Source organism: Heteronotia binoei, chromosome 9 (genome assembly GCF_032191835.1).
Source record: "Heteronotia binoei isolate CCM8104 ecotype False Entrance Well chromosome 9, APGP_CSIRO_Hbin_v1, whole genome shotgun sequence".
Taxonomy (NCBI): Eukaryota; Metazoa; Chordata; class Lepidosauria; order Squamata; family Gekkonidae; genus Heteronotia; species Heteronotia binoei.
The window spans coordinates 12,717,262-12,740,082 of record NC_083231.1 but is presented as its reverse complement, the minus strand read 5'-3'; the positions used below and the strand labels follow the sequence as shown (position 1 = coordinate 12,740,082).

General features: G+C 48.7%; 1 protein-coding gene across 1 annotated transcript; it reads left to right on the top strand.

The window, feature by feature from the left end:
• Positions 1-449: 449 nt before the first annotated feature.
• PACRGL (parkin coregulated like) lies at positions 450-21,142 on the top strand. Its single transcript, XM_060247295.1, has 9 exons — positions 450-699; positions 6,653-6,732; positions 6,860-7,020; positions 9,965-10,032; positions 11,982-12,072; positions 16,284-16,418; positions 17,970-18,077; positions 18,770-18,850; positions 20,305-21,142. The coding sequence occupies exons 1-9, from the start codon at positions 467-469 to the stop codon at positions 20,359-20,361; spliced, it is 1,014 nt and encodes a 337-aa protein (XP_060103278.1). The 5' UTR covers positions 450-466; the 3' UTR covers positions 20,362-21,142.
• Positions 21,143-22,821: the final 1,679 nt, after the last annotated feature.

Sequence of the window (22,821 nt, the reverse complement as noted above, 5' to 3'; positions counted from 1 at the left end):
AGTGCTCTGGACACTTGTTATTCAGCTTTAGTTCTGTACAGTTGGGAAAGATCCATTTAATTCAGTTTGATTTTGGCTTTTTGACTTCAGTTTCCATGAATTTCCAAAAGAGGACATTTTTATCCTTTAAAAAACAAACACCAAAAGAGGACGGACACCAATAAAAGATGCCATGTCCTCCCCAAAGTGGACATCTGGTAAGTTCCCTTTATAACCCTTTAATATTCCACATTCGCCTCAAATCGGCCTGAGCAATCATGCCAGAAGCATAGATCCCAGTAGGCAGCCGCGTTGGTCTGAAGCAATAGAACGAAGCAGGAGACAGATGCACCTTTAAGACCAACTAAGTTTTATTCAGAATGTCAGCTTTCGTCTGATGAAGTCTGCTTAAGAGCTGACATTCTGAATAAAACTTAGTTGGTCTTAAAGGTGCCTTTGTCTACCGCTTCGTTCTAACGCCTGAAGCATGACAGCGCAGCGCCGGCAGAGGGCGCCAGCTCCTTCCGCCTCTCCCCCGCTCGGTGGCCTGTCGCGCGCCTCCTGGAGAAGTTCGGGCCTCTTCGGTTCCCGTCCTCCCCTTAGCAACGAATTGCGAGGGCGGCGTTGCCAAGGCCCGAGAAGCGCCGCATCCCTTCGAGAGGGCAGGAGGCCAGGAACTTCAGCCGCCCCCCATTCCCCTCCCCTCGGAGGGAGGACTCGGTAAGGGAAGCTTCCCTGCGTCGGTCCCTCCTCCGCTCCCCGCTTCCGTCCCAGGAGAGTCTCGGGCTCACGTGGCCCTCTTGGGACCCCTCGCTCGAGCCCACCTTGCGGGGTTGTTGGGAGGCTTCAGGAGAGGGCCGCTGGCGACGCCTGAGCCCCGGTTCAGAGGCGACAAATGGCAGGCCTGCACCTGGCCGGGGTGGGAAGCAGGGTGGCATCGGTGTGCAGCACCCAGGCGAGGCGGGGGGCGGCCAGACGCGCTTGATGCAAGCAGGGTTAGGTTAGGTTATGTTATATAAGCAGAGCCCCGCGGCGCAGAGTGGTAAAGCTGCAGCACTGCAGTCCTAAGCTCTGCTCACGGCCTGAGGAAGAGGAAATGGGGAAGGTTAAAAAGAAGTCCAATACTATCCAGTCCCAGAAAGACAGCGTGGTGTAGTGGTTAAGAGTGGTGGACTCTAATCTGGAAAACTGGGTTTGATTCCCCCCCCCCTCCTCCACATGAAACTTGCTGGGTGACCTTGGGCCAGCCACAGTTCTCTCAGAGCTGTTCTCTCAAGAGCAGTTCTCTCAGAACTCTCTCAGGCCCATTCGCCTCACAAGGTGCCTGTTGTGGGAAAAGGAAGGCGACTGTAAAGCCACTTTGAGACTCCTTGAACTAGAGTAAAATGGGGTATAAAGACCTTCACTTCTAATTGTTACCAACTGACTTCAGTCCTGTTTAGAACTGTGTTATCAGTAACTTATAGCTTGATCCATGGGGTTCACAACGTCTCTTTTCATACTGACATATGCATCTATCTAGAAGAGCCCTGTGGCACAGAGTGGTAAAGCAGCAGTACTGCAGTCTGAGCTCTCTGCTCACGACCTGAGTTCGATCCCGGCGGAAGCTGGGTTCAGGTAGCCGGCTCAAGGCTGACTCAGCCTTCCATCCTTCTGAGGATGGTAAAATGAGTACCCAGCTTGCTGGGGGGGGGGGAGTGTAGATGACTGGGGAAGGCAATGGCAAACCACCCCGTAAAAAAGTCTGCCGTGAAAATGTTGTGAAAGCAACCTCACCCCAGAGTCGGAAACGACTGCTGCTTGCACTGGGGACCTTGCCTTTCCTTTCCTTTCCTCCTTGCCTTGGAAGGAATCGCCGCCCCTTCCCTGCCAGTCGCAGGAGAGGGGAGTCAGGGGGGCCTTGATGGGGAGTGGCTCAGCTGCTAGGGATGCTCGGGCAGCCTGCATCTGGCCATAGTGGACAGCTGGGAAACAGGATTCCCTCTCTTTGCAACACCCTTGCGAGACAGGTGAGGGCGGGGGGGGGGGGTTGGTGGCCAAACTTGCTTAATACAAGCAGGGGTTATATTATATTATATAAGCAGAGCCCCGTGGCGCAGAGTGTTAAAGCTGCAGCACTGCAGTCCTAAGCTCTGCTCACGACCTGAGTTCGATCCCTGGTGGAAGCTGGGTTCAGGTAGTTGGCTTCAGGTTGACGCCAACCTTCCATCCTTCCGAGGTCGGTCAAATGAGGACCCAGCTTGCTGGGGGGAAAGTGTAGATGACTGGGGAAGGCAATGGCAAACCACCCCGTAAAAAGTCTGCTGTGAAAACATTGTGAAAGCAACCGTCACCCCAGAGTCAGAAACGACTGCTGCTTGCACAGGGGACCTTTCCTCCTTGCCTTGGAAGGAATCGCCGCCCCTTCCCCGCCAGTCGCAGGAGAGGGGAGTCAGGCGGGCCTTGACGGGGAGTGACTCGGCGTGGGTGATCAGCTGCTAGGGATGCTCGGGCAGCCTGCATCTGGCCGTGGTGGACAGCTGGGAAACAGGATTCCATCTAGATGGATCCAAGTGGGCAGCCGTGTTGGTCTGAAGTGGTAGAACAAAATAGGAGTCAAGTGGCGCCTTTAAGACCAACCAACTTAGTTTTATTCAGAAGGTAAGCTTTCGTGTGCTCTCTAAGCACACTTCATCAGACGAGGAATCCGGTATAGTGAGCAAAGCCACACATAGCTGGTAGTCAGTGGCTCAGAATGCAAACTGGTACAAATTTAAGATCCAATGACAGTAGTAAAATTATCTGGTAGGGAGTGGTTTAGAATGCAAAATGGTACAAATTTAAGATTCGATGACAGACTAGTAAAATTAAAATAGTAAAATCAGATCAAAGGTTTGCTCAATTTGTTAATTTTACTATTCTGTCATTGAATCTTAAATTTGTACCATTTTGCATTCTAAACCACTCCCTACCAGATAATTTTACTGTACTGCCATTGGATCTACCAGGTATGTGTGGCTTTGCTCACTATACCGGATTCCTCATCTGATGAAGTATGCTTAAAGAGCACATGAAAGCTTACGTTCTGAATAAAACTAAGTTGGTCTTAAAGGTGCAACTTGAATCCTATATGATTCCATCTGTTTGCAACATCCTTGCGAGACAGGTTTAGGCAGGGGGGTGGCCAAACTTGCTTAGCTTATGCCACCCGCCCTCCCCCAGCCAAAAGCAACTTGATGCAAGAAAGGAGAGCCCCGGGCAAGCGAGGCCTGTTTGGGCTGGCTAGAGATCCAGTTAGCCCAAGCAGGCCTCGCTCGCTTGGGGCTCTCCTTTGCCACCCCTCCCCCTCCAGTCAGAAGGCCAGCAAGCCACTCACTGCCCAAAATCACATAAGAAGTGGAGAAAGGATGGCATGGGCTTCTCCAGGGGTGAATAAGGGCTGCTGGGGGCGTGGCAAAGCCCCTGGTGGCTGGCTGGCTGCTTGCTCTCCTAATCCAGGCATTGTTATGCAGCTGCAGCTACTATTGAATGGGCAAGGTAGGTGGGGAGGAAGAGGGGGGGCATCAGAAAGGTTCAGGAGCTGTGCTCCTGTGAACTGCTAAATCCGAGGCCTGAACATAAGAGCCCAAAGAATAAATGCCAGGCGCTTGAGAGCCCCAAGACCTGAAAGTCAGATGTTTGACAGCCACAAAACAGGAAGGAAGGCAAACAGATGGGGGGGAGGGAGAGGTGGACAAAAAGCAACTTTAAAAAACCTCCAAGCTGCCCACTGGCTTGGCTTGGAAAAGTGATTTAAAGAGAGAAATGGCTTTTTTGAGCCAGCTGAAAGGGCAATGGGGCTTTGAGAGCCACCCAATATATGTGAAAGAGCCACATGTGGCTCCCCACCCGCAGTTTGTCCACCCCTGGGTTAGGCTGAGAGAGGCTAGCTGGCCCAAAATCTGCCGTGAACTTCATAGCTGAATCAGGATTTGAACCAGTGACTTCTCCCTGGTAGCCTTGCATTAATATGCTCACAAACAAAATAGTTCTAAAACTACTTTAGTTTTATTTTTAAAAATGCATCTGTTTGTGCATAAGATAAGATATTAGAGTGTCAGATTAGGATTTGAGAGACCCAGGTTCGAATCCATACATGCGTCATGGAAGCTTGCTGGGTGACTTTGGACCAGTCGTACATTCTCAGGGTTGTTGTGAGGGAAAAATGGAGGATAGGAGAATGCTCTATGGCAGGGGTGTCAAACATGCAATCTGGGGGCCTGATTCAGGCCCCTGAGCAACTGGCTGTCATCTGCTTCCTTCTCCCTATATCTTGCTTCCTTCTGCATTGCAGCTTATTTTGCAAGGCTCCCTCAATTGCACAGCAAAACTATTGAGCCAAGCCTCTCTTCTGTCTATTGGCTGAGGCTCTTCCCCCCAGTCCCCTGGGGAAGGAAGGAAAGAGCCACAGATTCCTTTGCCCAGTTCCTTGGATCCCATGGGAGAAAACAAATTAAAGCACCTTAAAACGAGTGCTAGTGTTTTAACATGTTTTTAAGTTTTTTAAAAAATATATATTTAATTGTGTCTGTGTCCTTTATAAAGTTTATCTCTCTGCTGCCTAATCTTAAATAGGTACACACACGGCCCTGCCCAACATGGCTCGGCCCAGCCTGACATGGCCTGCCCAACAAGGTCTCTTTTGTGTCAGATTCTCATATGAACATCTGAAGCTGCCTTCTACTGAATCAGACCCCCCTCGGTCCATCAAAGTCAGTATTGTCTACTCCAACTGGCAGCGGCTCTCCAGGGTCTCAAGCTGAGGTTTTTCACGCCTATTTGCCTGGACCCTTTTTAATTGGAGATGCCGGGGATTGAACCTGGGACCTTCTGCTTCCCAAGCCGATGCTCTACCACTGAGCCACCGTCCCTCCCCAGCCCTCATAACGAATGAGTTTGACAACTCTGCTCTATGGTGCTTTGAGTCCCCCACCGAAGAGAAAGGCAGAGAACAAAGAAAGCAATTAAATATATATATTTAAAGCAAGACACATGGCAGCGGCATTGCTTGCAGGGCCCAGCTGAGGCCACTGAGGCTCTCATCTAAGCCAGGTGTTAACCAAGGCTTAGTTCTGTTTGAATCCACGTGGAGGTGCACGGCAAAACAAGACTGCTCAGAGCATGTGCAGAAAGCCTTCCCCCCCTGCTTTGCTGAATAAACTGTAGCTAGCTCTCATCACACCTGAAATTAAAAGGAAGGCTTCGAGGCAAGAAGTGGGTGCCCTATCTGTGATGCTGCCCAGCCCTGAACACTGGCAGCTCTTGCGAGTGCAAACCCATTGTTGCACACTTTTACACAGCTGTAAAGCCCAGTCAAAGTCTTAGTGGATCATACGCTGAACATGAGTCAACAGTGTGATGCGGTGGCTAGAAAGACAAATGCAAGTCTGGGCTGTATCAACAGAAGTAGAGTGTCCAGATCACGTGATGCGATGGTATCGCTTTATTCTGCTTTGGTAAGACCTCACCCGGAGTGTTGTGTTCATTTTGGGGCATCACATTTTAAGAAGGACCTAGACAAGCTGGAACGGGTCCAGAGGAGAGCGACGAAGATGGTGAAGGGTCTGGAGACCAAGTCCTATGAGGAAAGGTTGAAGGAGCTGGGCCTGTTTATCCTGGAGAGGAGGCGGCTGAGAGGTGATAGGATCACCATCTTCAAGTACTTGAAGGGCTGTCATCTAGAGGATGGTGTGGAATTGTTTTCTGTGGCCCCAGAAGGTAGGACCAGAGCCAATGGATTGAAATTAAATCAACAGAGTTTCCGGCTCAGCATTAGGAAGAACTTCCTGACGGTTAGAGCGGTTCCTCGGTGGAACAGGCTTCCCGGGGAGGTGGTGGGCTCTCCTTCCTTGGAGGTTTTTAATACGGAGGCTAGATGGCCATCTGACAGCAATGAGGATCCTGTGAATTTAGGGGGAGGTATTTGTGAGTTTCCTGCATTGTGCAGGGGGTTGGACTAGATGACCCTGGAGGTCCCTTCCAACTCTGTGATTCTATGAGTAAGTTAAATAAGTCTCCCTCCCTAGAGAGGACAAGAAAAGCCTGGCTAGATGAGTGCATGGAGTTTTTTCCACCCCTGCTTGCATACAGAGTAATCCCCCCTTGCATGGCTAGTTTTCAGTATCAGAAAGTATCAAGTCTGCGGTAGACCAGCTAATTTCAAGAGCAGAGGCCTTAGAAACCAGCAAGATTTCCGGGGCTTGAGCTTTTGAGAGTAAAACCTCACTTTGTCAGGTTTTATCAGGTTTCATAACAGTTGCTTGGAGCTACAGTGCCTCTTAGCAGGAAAGTTCCGTTTAGCAATATCCTCCACGTATTTATCTATTGGTTAAAGCCGCCTCAGCTTATGGCAGTGACTTTTATTATGACTCATGTGCATCATGTTATTTGGTCAGACTTGAGTCTGCTATCGATTTCACTGGATTACCCTGAGCTCAGATGGGATGAGAAAAGTTCTTACAATTTGTATTACCTACAGGCTGTCTCACAGTGCATTCAGCTTGGCTTACTTCCTTTCACTCTGGCGGCTCTGCCATGGACCCCTCTGTCAATGAAGACTTCCTCTGCTCAACTTCCTCTGAGATTCCTAGCGTTTAAGAAGACGGGCTCTGCACCGAGTGAAACCAACCAGAATCCGTTTCTTTCTTGGCTGCAGGCGCCCATCCAAAGAGTCTCAAAGAGGGATGCAGGAAGCAAAGAAATGTGAAGCCATAAAGTTGAAAAATGGAGCGACCGGTATGTGTTGTCACCCAACTAACGTTTTGCTGTGCTCAGCTCAGTCATTTCCCTTATTTTTAAGGAGAGATGTAAATTCTATTACGGACTGTCTGTTGCTGTTGTGTTTTTTATTGCTGTGTCCCAGGAAGCAGTGGTAAGAGATTGTCTTCAGGCTCTCGGCTGAAAGAGAAAACAGGAGAAACGCAGAAAAGAAAGACGCTCTCTGCTTCATCTACTTCTCCTGATTCCGTCATTAAGCCGCAACCCCGGCCCAGCGACCGGCTGAATCCCAAAACAATTGATCCGGTGGGTACAGGTCTCACTTCCGGAATCTGCACAGTACTCAGATGTAGTAGTAGTAGTAGATTTGGCCCCTCGGTGAAAATTCATTTCTTTATTATTGAGGAGGAGGAGGAGGAGGAAGGAGGAGGAGGAGGAGAAGAAGAAGGAGGAGGAGGAGGAGAAGAAGGAGAAGAAGAAGGAGGAGAAGGAGAAGAAGAAGAAGAAGTGTCACCAGGGGGCCAAATCTACAGATATTTAGTGTGGTTTTTCCCTCCTGGGTAGAGGGCTGAATATCTCAGCTGCCTAACAGCCCCTTGACAACGCAGAGCCTGTTTGCTAGCTAGGTTTTAATGCGCTACCATGTGCAATACTTCTTGGAAGATTCCGTAAAACTCCCTATGTTAACGGATTGTGCGCTTGTGCACAACCAGAGACAGAAAGTTTAGAACGCGTGTCCCTAATGTGTAGTTTTTATTCTGACCTGCATCCCCGACTCATTGGTCCCTGTTTGAGTGAACAAACAAGGAAGCCTGGCAAATGTAAAATCGCCTTCTTGCTGTCGACTCCGAATCCACTGGTAATTGAAACTGTTGCACCATTTTTGTGTCTAGCCTCTGGGAGGTGCTCAGTGTATTTGCAAATAGCCAGTTGATGGATGGACTGGTTCCTTATCAGGTTGGATATTATGCCAGTAAAGGTTATTGAACTTGATATTTGGTGTGTGTACAGCCCCACAATGGGGTAAATAATGCCACATGGGACTATTTTGGGCAGGAAAATGGCATGAAGGGATACAGGAGAACCTCCTATTTCTGCAGTCCTGAGCCCTGTGGTGCTTCGAAATCAGGGGTGGGGAACCTTTTTTCTGCCAAGGGCCGTATGGATATTTATAGCATCATTTGCAGGCCATAAAAAATTATCAACTTAAAAAACATTGTTCTGCCAAAGAAGAATGATTCAGGCCAGCAAAATTAATGCAAATAATTGTTTTTCTATTTGAAGTCATGTGGGGAGAGCCTAATCTGACCCACACACATGGCCCACTGCCCTAAGCAAATGCATAGGTCCAGGGCTTTTCTGTAGAAAAAGCCCAGCAGGAACTCAGTAGCATATTAGACCACATCCTCTAATATTTGCATATTAGGTCACACACTCATTAGCATATTAGGCCACGCCATCTGGGATAATCAAGTGCAAACTGAACCATGACAGTAACTTTTCCAGGCCGGCCAGCCAGGCCTCAGGGAGGCTGCCGTACAATACATCTGGGCCTTGTGATCCCTGCCTGACCCTGGGGAGGCTGCTGCACAGCGTAGCTGGGCCCCACAATCCTCGCTGGCCAGCCAGGCCCCAGAGAGGCTGCCACATGGCTCAGTTCGGCCCAGCAATCCCCGAGGGCCACACCAAGTGACCTCGAGGGCCACATACGGCCCTTGGGATGGAGGTTCCCCACCCCTGCTCTAAATTAAGTTTTGTGTGAGACGTTTGAAGCTAGTGTCCTGTTGAAAGTCTCCATTGTGATCACATGGCCAGTGTAACGTAGTTTGGCCCTGTCTGCTTGTTGGCCTTGAGATTTCTTTTGTTGTTGTCTCAAGCTGCTGCAAGCATTTGAGACAGCTTCTGTTGCTCAGGTGGTATTTAACATGGAATATTCCACACTTTGATGCATGTCCTTCCACAGTTCTACACGGTAGCCCTTGCAGCTGCGCTATTGTCCTTGTCAGAGTAACTTGGTTGAGTCTGTGACACATATACTCTTACGCTGTGAATATTATCAAGAAGCAAGACTCACCCCATTACTCTCCAGATTTAAGCCATTACAATATTATATTGACTTCAGCCCTGAAATACTTTTTAGAAGACAGTCATAAAATGTGTTTCTTACGCGGTAACAACATTTTGTGTATTAGCGCTCAGAAAGAAAACCATCTGACTAACGGAAATGTTATATGCAGAAATAGGAATTTCCTTTCATCTTGTGATCCGGCATTTCTGTATCTTTTTTTTCTGTCTTTTAATCTGTTTTTAACCTTGCTGCTCTTTTGACCATAATAAACCTGATCAGATTGAATATGGCCAGCTTCAAGAGGGGATTGGATAAGCATATGGAGCAGAGGTCCATCAGTGGCTATTAGCCATAGCGTATTGTTGGAACTCTCTGTCTAGGGCAGTGATGCTCTGTATTCTTGGTGCTTGGGGGGGGGCACAGTGAGAGGGCTTCTAGCCCCACTCATGGACCTCCTGATGGCACTTGGTTTTCTTAGCCACTTGTGACACAGAGTGTTGAACTGAATGGGCCATTGGCCTGATCCAACATGGCTTCTCTTATGTTCTTATGGTCCCTACTGCTTCTGCTCCGTTTGCTTTAGGGATTCTCCTCTGTCGTACAGAACTAGCCTGATCCAGCAAAAGTTTGACACTTTTGAATACATTGATTTTATGGGAGAGCTTTAAGTATGTGCCAGTTTGGTGTAGTGGTTAAGTGTGTGGACTCTGGGAGAACCGGATTTGATTCCCCACTCCTCCACTTGCAGCTGTTGGAATGGCCTTGGGCCAGCCATAGCTCTTGCGGAGTTGTCCTTGAAAGGGCAGCTTCTGGGAGAGCTCTCTCAGCCCCACCCACCTCACAGGGTGTCTTTTGTGGGCGGGGGGGAAGGTAAAGGAGATTTTGACCACTCTGAGATTCAAAGTATAGGGCAGGATATAAATTCAATTTCTTCTTCCTCTTCTTCCTCCTCCTCCAAAATGGGGACTCAAAGCAGCTTACTAGCCAGCTGAGACTCTTCGATTCAGAGTGGAGGGCAGGATATAAATCCAATATCTTCTTCTTCTTCTTCTGTTGAGCGAAATGGAACTAGAAGTGTTTAAGTTTCACTGGATCATTACCAACTTATGTTAGTAATATTACAATGATTATAGTTGTGGTTGTTATCTCTGAACTAACGTGGCCTTCTTCTCCCCCTTGCAGTTTGGCGTCCCGTGCAAAGCCCCTTCGGCCTTTGCTGCCATTTATTCGAAAGGAGGCGTTCCTTGCAGGTGAGGCTTGGGAGCCACAGGGGGTCATTGTGCTTCAGCAAGAGAGCCAGTGCGGTGTAGGGAGGGGGAGGAGGAGGTGCAGTTGAGCAAGCCTTGCAAAGCAAGCTGTGATGCAGAAGGAAGCAAGGGAAGAAGGAAGCAGATGACAGCCAGTTGCTCGGGGGCCTGATTCGGCCCCTGGGCCGCATCTTTGACACTCCTGGCTTACAGTCGCCTTTCGCTTCCCCTCCCCACAACAGACTCTCTGTGAGGTGGGTGGGGCTGAGAGAGCGCTCTCAGATTTGCTCTTGAGCAGCACAGCTCCAGTAGAGTTACGACTGACCCAAGGTCACACCAGCAGGTGCATGCCAGGGAGTGGGGAATCAAACCTGGTTCTCCCTGATTAGAGTTTGTGCACTTAACTGCTACACCATGCTGGCCCCACTTGGCCTCAGACGTTTGCAAGGTGACTTCAGGCCAGCCAGCTCTGCTCAGTCTAAACTGCCTCACGGGATTGTTCTGAAGAGAAAACAGAGGAGAGGAGGGCGGCATAAGTCGATTTGGGGGCCCACTGGGGAGAAAGGTGGGGTTTCGATGAATTAAATAAATGAAATATCAAGTCCGAGGCAGGAGTCCAGCCAAATGTGGATTTTGCTGGGGCGGAGGGGCACTCTTTCCCATTTCCTCCTCCTGCAGATCATCGTGTTGGGGCTTTTCTTTCTCTTTTGCACCGCCTTAACTGTATATATTTCACTATAGCAATAAACGTTTTTATTTTCCCACCTATTGTCCCCGTGGCGCAGAGTGGTAAAGCTGCAGTACTGCAGTTTAAACTCTCTGCTCACAACCTGAGTTCGGAAGTTGGTTTCAGGTAGCCGGCTCCATGTTGACTCAGCCTTCCATCCTTCCGAGGTTGGTAAAATGAGCCCCCAGCTTGCTGGGGGGAAATTGCAGAGGACTGGGGAAGGCAATGACAAGGAAAAGGAAAGGTCCCCTGCGCAAGCGCCAGTCGTTTCCGACTCTGGGGTGACGTTGCTTTCACGACGTTTTCACGGCAGACCTTTTTACGGGGTGGTTTGCCATTGCCTTCCCCAGTCATCTACCCTTTCCCCCCAGCAAGCTGGGGACTCATTTTACCGACTTCGGAAGGATGGAAGGCTGAGTCAACCTTGAGCCGGCTACCTGAACCCCGCTTCCGCTGGAATCGAACTCAGGTCGTGAGCGGAAGGTTCCAACTGCCCCATAAAAAGTCTTCCTTGAAAACATCGTGAAAGCGACGTCACCCCAGAGTCGGAAACGACTGTTGCTTGCACGGGGGACCTTTCCTTTACCTTTTTCATTAAATCAGCACTGTAAATAAACTGTTGTTTAATTGCCTGGGTCTCCATGTCTCCTTGGCCACGGTTAAGAGGTATTTGCTAATAAAGATGATGGGGGCTGTTGGGTGCTCTGGGCCCTCCCAGGCAGACCCTGACCAGAGGGGTGGAGGCCGGTAGAAGGCCCTCCTAGGCCCCTGCTGTGTGACAAGGTCATACAAAGTATATCTGTACTTGTTCAGTTCCCCGTGGTGGAGAGTGTTAAAGCTGCAGTACTGCAGTCCTAAGCTCTGCTCACAACTTGAGTTTGATCCTGGCGGAAGCTGGTTCAGGTAGCCGGCTCGAGGCTGACTCAGCCTTCCATCCTTCCGAGGTTGGTAAAATGAGCCCCCAGCTTGCTGGGGGGAAAGCATAGATGACCGGGGAAGGCGATGGCAAACCACCCCGTAAAAAGTCTGCCGTGAAAACGCCGTGATGCGACGTCACCCCAGAATCGGAAACGACTGGTGTTTGCAGGCACCTTTACTTTGACCTTTACAGTTCTAGTAACTTTGCAAACACCTTTTGGGATCTTTACACCCAAAGGGAAAAAGGTAACAATCCCAGCTGCCTTGTCTTATTATTGACATTTCTTAATCTTTTGGTTTGTTTCAGGCTTGTTCACGGCTCTGTTAAACACAGGCTGCAGTGGGATTCTCCTCCTGAAACCCTCCCGTTTGATCCTCTTCTCATAACCTTAGCAGAGGTCGGTCCTTCATCGATCCTTCTATTTGGCTGCGGTTGCACCGTCATTATCCATGTTCATCCCAAGCTTGCATTAGCACTGTTTCCAGATACGTGGCTCCTCTGTAGCCCAAATCCTCTGGCTGGTTTTGTGGCGAAAACAAAGCACAGCGGAGATCTGGGATTAGCATTAAAAGGCAAAATTACTGATAATTATCAGAGGTATACTAGCTTTTAGCAGATAATTAAGGGATTACCGTGTAAGCAGCCCACTGAAGAAAAGCGGAAATTATAGCTGGAGTTAAAGTGCCGAAGCAACAGGGAAGCGACCAACAGCTAGCAAGCAGTGTTCTGTATAATCTTAAGCACACACACACCCCTTCCCCGTCACACAGCTGTGTGCTGGTTTTTCAACACGCTGGTCTGTTCACAGGAGAGGCTCCACCACCCATAAGACTTGGGCAGAGTTGTTGCAGTAATAATTTTTTTGTAATTAAAAAAAAAAACACAATAGCTTTCTTGTCCCTAATTTGCATCTCTGCATTGCCTGTTCGAAACTTCCTTGCAGCGCTGGTGTAGATTGCCTCCCGCCCTCCCTCTCACACCCACAGCTTAGTAGTTTCCATAAACCAGGAGTGCCCCAATTTGGTGTTTCCCTGGTGTTTTCAAAATGTGGGTGGGGCTCCTGCCAAGCCGGGCTGCCGATTGGCTGTGTGTCGAGATCCCTTGCCATCATGGGTTAATACTCTGTTCACTGTACTACTATACGTGTTATGAACATGAGAGAAGCCATGTTGGATCAGGCCGATGGCCCATCCAGTCCATCACTCTGGGCGTTTTCGCACTGACCTTACGCCGGAGCGACGTCCCTCTTCACCGCACAGCGTCTGCGCGGATTTCGCACTGATTGCTCCGCAGAACCCGGAAGAGCCGCAAAGTCCCGCGGCTTTTGCGTCGCAAATGTAAACTGGTTTTGGCGGTTTACATTTGCGACGCAAAAGCCGCGGGACTTTGCGGCTCTTCCGGGTTCTGCGGAGCAATCAGTGCGAAATCCGCGCAGACGCTGCACGGTGAAGAGGGACGTCGCTCCGGCGTAAGGTCAGTGCGAAAACACCCTCTGTGTCACACGGTGGCCAAAAAAACCAGGCGCCATCAGGAGGTCCACCAGTAGGGCCAGGACACTAGAAACTCTCACACTGTTGTCCCTCCCAAGCACAAAGAATTCAGAGCATCACTGCCCCAGACAGAAGAACATAAGAGAAGCCATGTTGGATCAGGCCGATGGCCCATCCAGTCCAACGCTCTGTGTCACACAGTGGCCAAAAAACCCAAGTGCCATCAGGAGGTCCACCAGTGGGCCCAGGACACTAGAAGCCTTCCCACTGTGCCCTCTCCAAGCACCAAGAATGGTTATGGTTTCACTTAGCATGAGAACTGGACAGGAGATGGAGGGCTTGCCAGCTTGCTGTAACCGTTTTGAATAGTTTAAGTGAGAAGCCTTGAGCAAGGGGATGTTACGACCAGTGTTCCCTCTAAGCTGAGTCAGTGTGAGGTAGCTCACCGATTTTTAGCCTCTGGCTCACCCATTTTTGTCTTAGCTCAGGGACGAAGATGATGATATTGGATTTATATCCCGCCCTCCACTCCGAAGAGTCTCAGAGCGGCTCACAATCTCCTTTACCTTCCTCCCCCACAGCAGACACCCTGTGAGGTGAGTGGGGCTGAGAGAGCTCTCCCAGAAGTTGCCCTTTCAAGGACAACTCCCGCGATAGCTACGGCTGACCCAAGGCCATTCCAGCAGCTGGAGGTGGAGGAGGGGGGGGAATCAAACCCGGTTCTCCCAGATAAGAGTCCGCACACTTATCCACTACACCAAACTGGCTCTCCAAAACAGCCCCCGAGCAAACTAATTGATGCAGCAGCTCACAGCTTTCATGCCAGTAGCTCACGAAGTAGAATTTTTACTCACAAGACTCCACAGCTTAGAGGGAACATTGGTTATGACTCCCTGTTATCAAAGATGCTCACACCCGGAGAGAGACTGTGAGAACGTACCAGACTGTGGGAACCAGAGTGCGAGAATGCTCTAGCTTTTGCCTGCTATGAATTTCTGCGGGGGTTAGATTTGATTCAACTCCCAGCTGAGGCTATACCAGAGGTGTCCAAACTTGCTTAACATAAGAGCCACATAGAATAAACATCACGTTTGAGAGCCGCAAGACATGAATGTCGGATGCTGGAGAGCCACGAGACAAGGGAGGGAAACAAATAGTTGGGGAGGGAGAGGTGGAAAGAAAGCAACTTTGACTTTAAATGCATTCTCCAAGTCCACTGGCTGGCTTGGCTTGCCTAAGTGATTTAAAGAGACAAATGCCTTCTCCACGCTGGCTGATGGAGTGGTGGGGCTACAGGAGCCACGCAATAGGTGTTGGAGGGAAGGAAGAAAGGCAAACAGATGGGGAAGGGGGAAGAAAGCAACTTTAAATGCATTCTCCGAGCAGCTGGTTGGCTTGGCTTGGAGAAGTGATTTGGAGACAAATGCCTTCTCCAAGCCAGTTGACAGGGTGTTGGGGGTTTCGAGAGCCACACAATGTGTGTAGAAGAGCCACATGTGGCTCCTGAGCCACAGTTTGGCCAACACTGGTCTATACCGGATGTCTTAATAAACACAACCATTTTGAAATGAAATGGGACTGTTTATTGAAGAACCAGGGGTAGGGCGGTCATCTTAAAACAACCTCATTTCAGCAGCGGCTGCCGCTACAGCATTGGTTTTATGTTCTCTCGTGATTCTTTGTCCTAGGCTGTTTCATTAAAATTACTCCTCTTGCCCCCTGGGCCTGGGCTTCCTCTGGGTGTCTGGCCCCACTTCTTGCAGTAGCCATTTTGTGACTGTGTCTCCCCCCCCCCCCGCCCAAATCAGAATTCTATAGGTGCTCCCAGGGTCAAAAAGGTGGGGACCCAGCCTTGCGCCGTGTATGCTGCCGCTGCCTTTCAAGGCCAGAGGTGCACATTGGAGCTCTCAGACTTTCCTTGCAGCTCGCCACCCTTTTAGCCTTGGGTTTTGACTTTTCTTCCTAGCTGAGATCGGGGCTGCATTTGTTAACTTGGTTAATTCAGCACTGGACAGCAGATCCACTTGGTTCTAAGAAGAGCTTTTCCAATGCACTGCTAAAAGCTCTCCCTGAAAGAGCGGCGTGGCAGACGGAGGGGGAAGGAGCAGACAAGTTTCCCTGCCCCTGCTTTCTGCGGTCGCCTTCCGAATGGCTGACTTGTCCAAACTGTATCAGAGCTGCAGCCCTTGTTAAAAGCGGGATTGAAAACAGTCATTGGGTCTACATCAACATAAGCTTTGACCTTAAAACATAAGCTGAGAAAGAAACTGAGCCTGCTTTTGAGAGACAAAGGAACCGGTGCCCAGCCCCCAACTTCCATGCCGTTGGCACCCCTGGTTTTGCAGACCCTGAGCCCCTCAGCAATGGGCAATGGAGGGGGCTGCTGTGCCGTCAGCACAAGAAGCCTCATACTGAGCTGCAGCCGATGTGAAATTGCTGCTGGAGACACTCTGCGTCCCCCTTTTTTAAAAAAATTATGTAAAGAATCTATATAATTGAATCAATATTGGTGCTAGGTCTGATGAAGACTGGAAAGAAACAAGTACTTCATCGATTGGCTTGTCGCACCACTGCTTTGGGACTTGAATGTACATGTTTTGGACATTTGGACTGGTTTCTATATACTTCTTAATAAATTGGTCACTAGCTTGCATGTTTTGTTGTGTTATCCATTATAGCGACCTCTCTCGGATTGTATTCTATGCCATCAGTTGGGGCAGATTGGCTTCCGAAGAAAGATCGCTCTCGGGAGTGCTTCCTCTTTGGTTTTATTTGAAATATTAGCAACGCAAATGATGCTATTAGTAACGCAAAAGGATAATATAAAACATGAAACAAAACTGCAACCCATCTAAAACCCTAAGCAAGCTTTCCCCCCCTATGATTTGATACTCCATTATTCCTCTGTTCATTCTACACTAATCTATTATCATTTGGGCTGGAATGGTTTGGAAGCGTAAAACGGGGCAAAAGTTTGGTGACTTTTTTTGTATTCCATGGGCCCACCAGGTGGCGTAAGTGTGTTTGGAATGTCCCTCCTGAAACGCCCGCAATCTGCAATGTTGTCTGAACATTTTTAAAAATTATATATATAACTAATGTTGTTCCACTGCGGCAGGGACTGAGAGAGACGAGGCACCCGTATACATTCGTATCCAAGGAGGGCTTTCGCGAATTGCTTTTGGTGGGAGGAGCGGCCCAGAAGGCGACCCCACTGCTGCCTCGCCTCGTTCCCGTGTTAAAGGCTGCTTTGGTAGGTCTCGTTGGTTTATTCAACAGTTTGCCAGCTCGGATTTCAGCCGCCAACTCTGCTATCCGTGCGGGAGCAGACAAACATATGCACAGAATACTGCACAAAAGCATGAGGGTGGGGGTTGCTGTGTGTTCTCCCAGTTTCTGGACTTGGTCTTGTATTTTATCTGTTATGTCAGTTTGGTGTAGTGGTTAAGCAGGCAGACTGCTATCTGGGAGAACGGGGTTTGATTCTCCACTCCTCCACTTGCACCTGCTGGAACGGCCTTGGGTCAGCCACAGCTCTCTTATCTGGGAGAACAGGGTTTGATTCTCCACTCCTGCACCTGCACCTGCTGGAATGGCCTTGGGTCAGCCATAGCTCTCGCAAGAGTCGTCCTTGAAAGGGCAGCTTCTGGGAGAGCTCTCTCAGCCCCACCTACCTCACAGGGTGTCTGTTGTGGGGGGGAGAAGGTATAGGAGATTGTGAGCCGCTCTGAGTCTCTGATTGAGAGAGAAGGGCAGGGTATAAATCTGCAGTCGTCTTCTTCTTTCAGGCCTGGGTAGCCCAGGCTAATCAGGCCTCAGAAACTAGGCAGGGTCAGGAGACCTCCAAGGAATACCAGGGTCACTCTGCAGAGGCAGGCAACGGCAAGCCACCTCTGAATGTCTCTTGCCTTGAAAACCCTACTGGGTTGCTATAAGTCAACTGCAAATACCACAGAGCCAGTTTGGTGTAGTGGTTAAGTGTGCAGACTCTTATCTGGGAGAACCGGGTTTGATTCCTTACTCCTCCACTTGCACCTGCTAGCGTGGCCTTGGGTCAGCCAGAGCTCTGGCAGAGGTTGTCCTTGAAAGGGCAGCTGCCGTGAGAGCCCCCTCTAGTGGAGGAGATTGTGAGCCACTCTGAGACTCTTCGGAGTGGAGGGCGGGATATAAATCCAATAACTCCTTCTATCTTCTTCTTCACAGGACAAGGGGCTTCAGTGTAAAGTCAAAGCAGACAGAATAACACTGAAAAACAATGCGTATACTTCAATCCTTATATATATGATGTATCCTATATACAAACTTTAAACCAGTGTATACAAACATCAATTTCCAATTTCTTACACAGACTGAGAACCCAGCGATTCTGTTGTAGCTTTGAACTTTGAGTCTGTGCAAGAAGTCTTTGAAAGCGGGTTCCATTTTTAACTGCCTGCTTAACTGAAGAGGACCAGTATTGAAACGTTTTGAAATCCAGAGATGTCTTATGAAGGCTGTAAGGATTTCCTGGCCCCTCCATTCAAAAGAATTTCGCAAGAAGTGGTGGACTGCGTGATGAACTTTGTTTATTGGAGGAAGGATTGCTGAAAATCCCTCTGCTGGGAAGTATGGGCACTCGCTGTCATTTGCGAATGATTTGTAAATTTTCCTGGAGGGAAGAAGTTGGAAATTGATGTTGATATAGGTCAGCTGTGGCTTAACAGCACTTGCCACCATCGAAGAGTATACTGAACAGCGGAGGGGGGGGCGGGAATCATCTAGTCAAGAGACTGCCATAACCAGCCTCTTTTCTGCTTTCTAAAAGGCCCATTCAGATGGGGAAGTATTCGAAAGGGGTCTGACGGCTCTGGTACAGCTGAGTGCTGTGGTTGGCCCGGCGCTCAACGATCACCTCAAGCATCTGCTTTCAAGCGTGAGTACAGCAATATGTGGGCCTCATTTTGGTCTGTGACCATAATCAATGATTGATAGATTGAGTGACATGCACAGTTTTAAGTCCCACCGAGCTAGTACAGAAGAGCCCCGTGGCGCAGAGTGGTAAAGCTGCAGCACTGCAGCCCTCAGCTCTGCTCATGACCTGAGTTCGATCCCGGCGGAAGCTGGTTCAGGTAGCCAGCTCCAGGTTGACTCAGCCTTCCGAGGTCGGTAAAATGAGTCCCCAGCTTGCTGGGGGGGAAGAGTAGATGACTGGGGAAGGCAATGGCAAACCACCCCGTAAAAAGTCTGCTGTGAAAACGTGAAAGCAACGTCACCCCAGAGTTGGAAACAACTGGTGCTTCCACAGGGGACTACCTTACCTTTTTAAAGCTAGTGTACTTTGCAGCCACTGCCTTCACCCCCACCTCCCATCCCCGATCTCTGCTGTCCTGCACAGCCTTATCGTGTTCCTGGGTCTGCAGGGGACCAGGGTGGTGAGGCCTGGGCTAAACTCAGATCCTTCCAGTTCTCCAAATGTTTGGTGTAAAGGATTTCCCATTATCAGTCAGTGTCGTCAGAGCTTCATTTGCCTTCTGTTAGTTCCTTCTATAGAGAAATAATTTGTATTGCAACGGTTTGAAGGGTTTGAAACTTAAAAACCTGCTGTGTATTTTCCTTCCACACTAGCTTTCCAAGAGACAGATGAGCAAGAGGTTCAAAGAACAGACAACAGACGCTTTGCAGAAGTTGGAGCAGTATGGTGGGAAGGTAAGCCAAATTAGCTGCTCTGACCTCCCCAGGAGAGCAGGGGGTGAAATGGTTATCCCTAGGCTAGGCTACCTTATCTTGTTGCCTTCGTCAGTTTTGTGCCCTTTCCTACCTTTTAATATTTCCTGTCTTTAATTCCATATTTGGGTGGATAGGCTGCATAAAAGGGTCTCAAACTGCAGTTGGGAGCCACAAGTGGCTCTTTCACACTCATTGGTCTTAAAGGTGCTTTCTTTGTATTTCTCCCATGGGATCCAGGGAATTAGGCAAAGGAAACTGGCTCTTTCCTTCCTTCCCCAGGAGACTGGAGAAGGGGGGAGGAGCCTCAGCCAATATAAGAAAGAGAGGCTTGGCTCAGTAGCTCTGCTGTGTGGTTGAGAGAGCCTAGAAAAACTAGCTCTGCCTCCCCCCCCCTTCCTCCCCAAGGGAAGAGCCTCAGCCAATGGAGAAAATAAAGGTTTTGCTCTGTAGCTCCTGTGCAGTTGAAGAAGATGATGATGATATTGGATTTATATCCCGCCCTCCACTCCGAAGAGTCTCAGAGCGGCTCACAATCTCCTTTACCTTCCTCCCCCACAACAGACACCCTGTGAGGTAGATGAAGATATTGGATTTATATCCCGCCCTCCACTTCGAAGAGTCTCAGAGCGGCTCACAATCTCCTTTACCTTCCTCCCCCACAACAGACACCCTGTGAGGTGGGTGGGGCTGGAGAGGGCTCTCACAGCAGCTGCCCTTTCAAGAACAACCTCTGCCAGAGCTATGGCTGACCCAAGGCCATTCCAGCAGGTGCAAGTGGAGGAGTGGGGAATCGAACCCGGTTCTCCCAGATAAGAGTCTGCACACTTAACCACTACACCAAACTGGCTCTCAAACTGTTATACAGAAGGAAACAAGATATAAGGAGAAGGAAGCAGATGACAGCCAGTTGTTTGGGGGCCTGATAGGAGCCCTCCAAGGGCCTGATTCAGCCCCCTGGCAGCATGTTTCACACCTCTGTACTAGAAGCGAGCCTTGCCTAGGGTGCCAGACAGTCTAGGGCTCGCCCTGTTCTCAGTCTCCTCCTGATTTCTTGGTTTCAGTCTCCCTTTTGGTTGATGATGGAGTGAAGGGATAGATAATATTAGCTTTGAGTAAGTCCTGTTCCAAAGAGGAACGGGTTAAAAGTTTCTTAATTATTCCAAACCTGCTCCTAAAGGAACAGAAGCATTTTATAAATCAGTAAGATTAGATGGATGATGTTTTTGATTTCCACATTCCCATCTGTCAGTCTTAATGTGCCTGACTGTTTTGCTTCTTTCTAGTAGTGGCAAAGTGGTATTCCTAGTATCAGGGGAGTTGGGAGAGAACTCCATTTCCTGTGCTTATCACTGTACATCACTTGTGATTTGAGATAAAAGTTTTTTCCCCCAGTGGATAGTACTTACCACATTCAATTCTCTTTTTATCACCAGGAAAGCTTGGCTGTTATAAAATCTAAAATTCCGACTTATTGTTCAATTGCCTCCTGAAGAGAGGTGGGAAGAACTTCCCTTGGAACTGTTTCCTTGCGACTACTTTTGCCTACAGGACACTGTTCCGTCATCTCTCGGGGTGACCAGGAACGTTCAAGGCGCACGCGAAGAGTTAAACGTGTTCAAGGAGCATAATTATGAAAAGCACCAGCAACGGTATAGTCTTTGCAGGTCAGTACTTCTAGCTGGAGTTGCAAATTAGTTCATCTGGTTTATTAAGATGGGATAACGGAGTCATGCGTCTTTGTCAAATGTAACTATAAAGAGAGATATTTGCTGTGCATTGCTGTGTTTTTTTAATTGTGGAATATGTTTGCTAAACGTGATACGTTAAACACTGAGGGTATGATCCAGCTCAAGTTGAGTACTATTAAGACTTACGGATTCAATGAGGGCAGTGGCGACAAGCACTCAAATCTTATCAAATGGGTCAAAGTCACTGGAAAGTGCTGGAATCTGTGCGGGTTGCGTCACAATTTATTTTGAAGCAGAAACTCCTTGCCTAAGGCTCGAAGAGAAATGTATTTTTGTACTGTCAGGTTAGAGAGAGATTTCTTTCCCCAAGGATTAGAAAAAAACCATATTAAGTCTGTTAAACTTCGCGCAAACACTTCCAAGATATCTACTGTGTTTTACGTTAATGTTTTAAAGCTTCTTCAGTCTTTCAGTCGAAAATATGGTGAGATGTCAAGCGTTGAGATAAAACTCAGAGATTTAACAAGCGTTTCACTGAGTGTTAAACTTTGGGATAATAAACTTGTTTTGCGACTCCTAAAAATTGTATTGGGAGCGGGGGCAGAGAAAACCCCAAATTTGCTGCGTTTATATGCTTTTATTATAAAATGTGCACATTTACTTCCACAGCCTTACTACACAAGTTCTAGGCCTACATGTATTGTACTCCTCGTATTCTTGCACTGGCAATAGCAGAGCAGCCTTTAACCAACCTCTCTCGCCTGTATCTTTCTACATCAGAATAGATGCCTTGATTTCTGTTTGCAAACACGGTTGGCAGAATTTGTTGTACTCCTTCCGATCCTTTGGGCAGAAATGTCATCCTTAAGATTGGCATATGTCCTGGATCCGTAATAACGGGCTTTTAAACAGAAAATGTAGTAATTAATAATGCTTGGATTGTGTTGGGAATACATAATGTTATCAAAACGTTATCAAGATGTCTCTACGATATGTTCTGGTTCCCTTGTTTGATGCATCAATTCTATAGGCCAGGGGTGGCCAACGGTAGCTCTCCAGATGTTTTTTTGCCTACAACTCCCATCAGCCCCAGCCATTCTGGCTGGGGCTGATGGGAGTTGTAGGCAAAAAACATCTGGAGAGCTACCGTTGGCCACCCTTGCTATAGGCTTTCAGTAGTATAGGGCAGGTGCCTTCTTCCATTTTTAATGTTGCTGCCAACTAGAGATTCATTAATCCTATTAAGTCAGAGGACTCTTCGAAGGACTCTTCGAAGCCTCTAAATTTGAGGTTTGACTGGCAAGAGGTCAATTTCAAAATTAGTACTCTATCTTTTAAGCTTTGAGTTTCTTCCTGTAAAATTTGAGTCTCTGTCACAGTCTGTAAGACTGTACCGATGGCTAAGGCACAGGAAGCCAGCAGGGCGGAGAGGCAAGCGAATGAGTTGGCTGGCGTCTCTCTGCTCCCCTCCTCTGGCCTTCACAACTTACATTCATGTGCTGCTGAGTTATTCCCCCTCCTTCCTGATGGGAGGAGTCCGTCTGCGGCTAAATCAGCCCGGCCAGCCCCCCTCTACCGCCTGTGCTGCCGAGTCCACCCTTTGCCCTGCCGGCTTCCCACCCTCCCTCCGCAAAGCCTTCCTTCTACACTGAACAATGACGAGGGATGCTAGCCAGTTTTAAAATAAATATTTATTTCCCAAACCCGTTTGGAGAATATGCAGGAGGGGAAAAAAACAACCTCAAAACAAAACTCGGGCGTCTGCTGCTGCTAAGCAGTTCGGCGTGAGGCATTAACTACATGAGCATCTTGAATTAGTGAACTCTGGAAGCTTAAAACAACATTCTCTTCCGCTTAGCATTAATGAGCTCACCAAACGAAGAACTAAATAGCACTCCCGATTCGTCTTGCTTCGAAATAAAGAGGCGGTCGTTTCAAACTCCTGTAGAATTACACATAAACAGGTAGTCTCGCAGACAAGAAGGTGTTTGCGTTAGGCGACTAGCAAATTACCCGAATCGTTTGAAATGTTCACTAGAAATGAACATTCTTCTGTAAAACGAGTGATCATGAATTACAAGGAAAGGCAGATCACTGCACTGAGAAATGCGGGGTGCGAGCCTTCCCCATGTGGGCACCACCTGTGTAAGCACTCGGTGTAGCAGGGCGTTATGGGAAATGGAAGGCTCAGGCACACCCTGAACTGCCCCACCTCTTCCTGGCTTCTTTCCTGCTTAAGTGAAGAACACGAGCTCCAGAGAA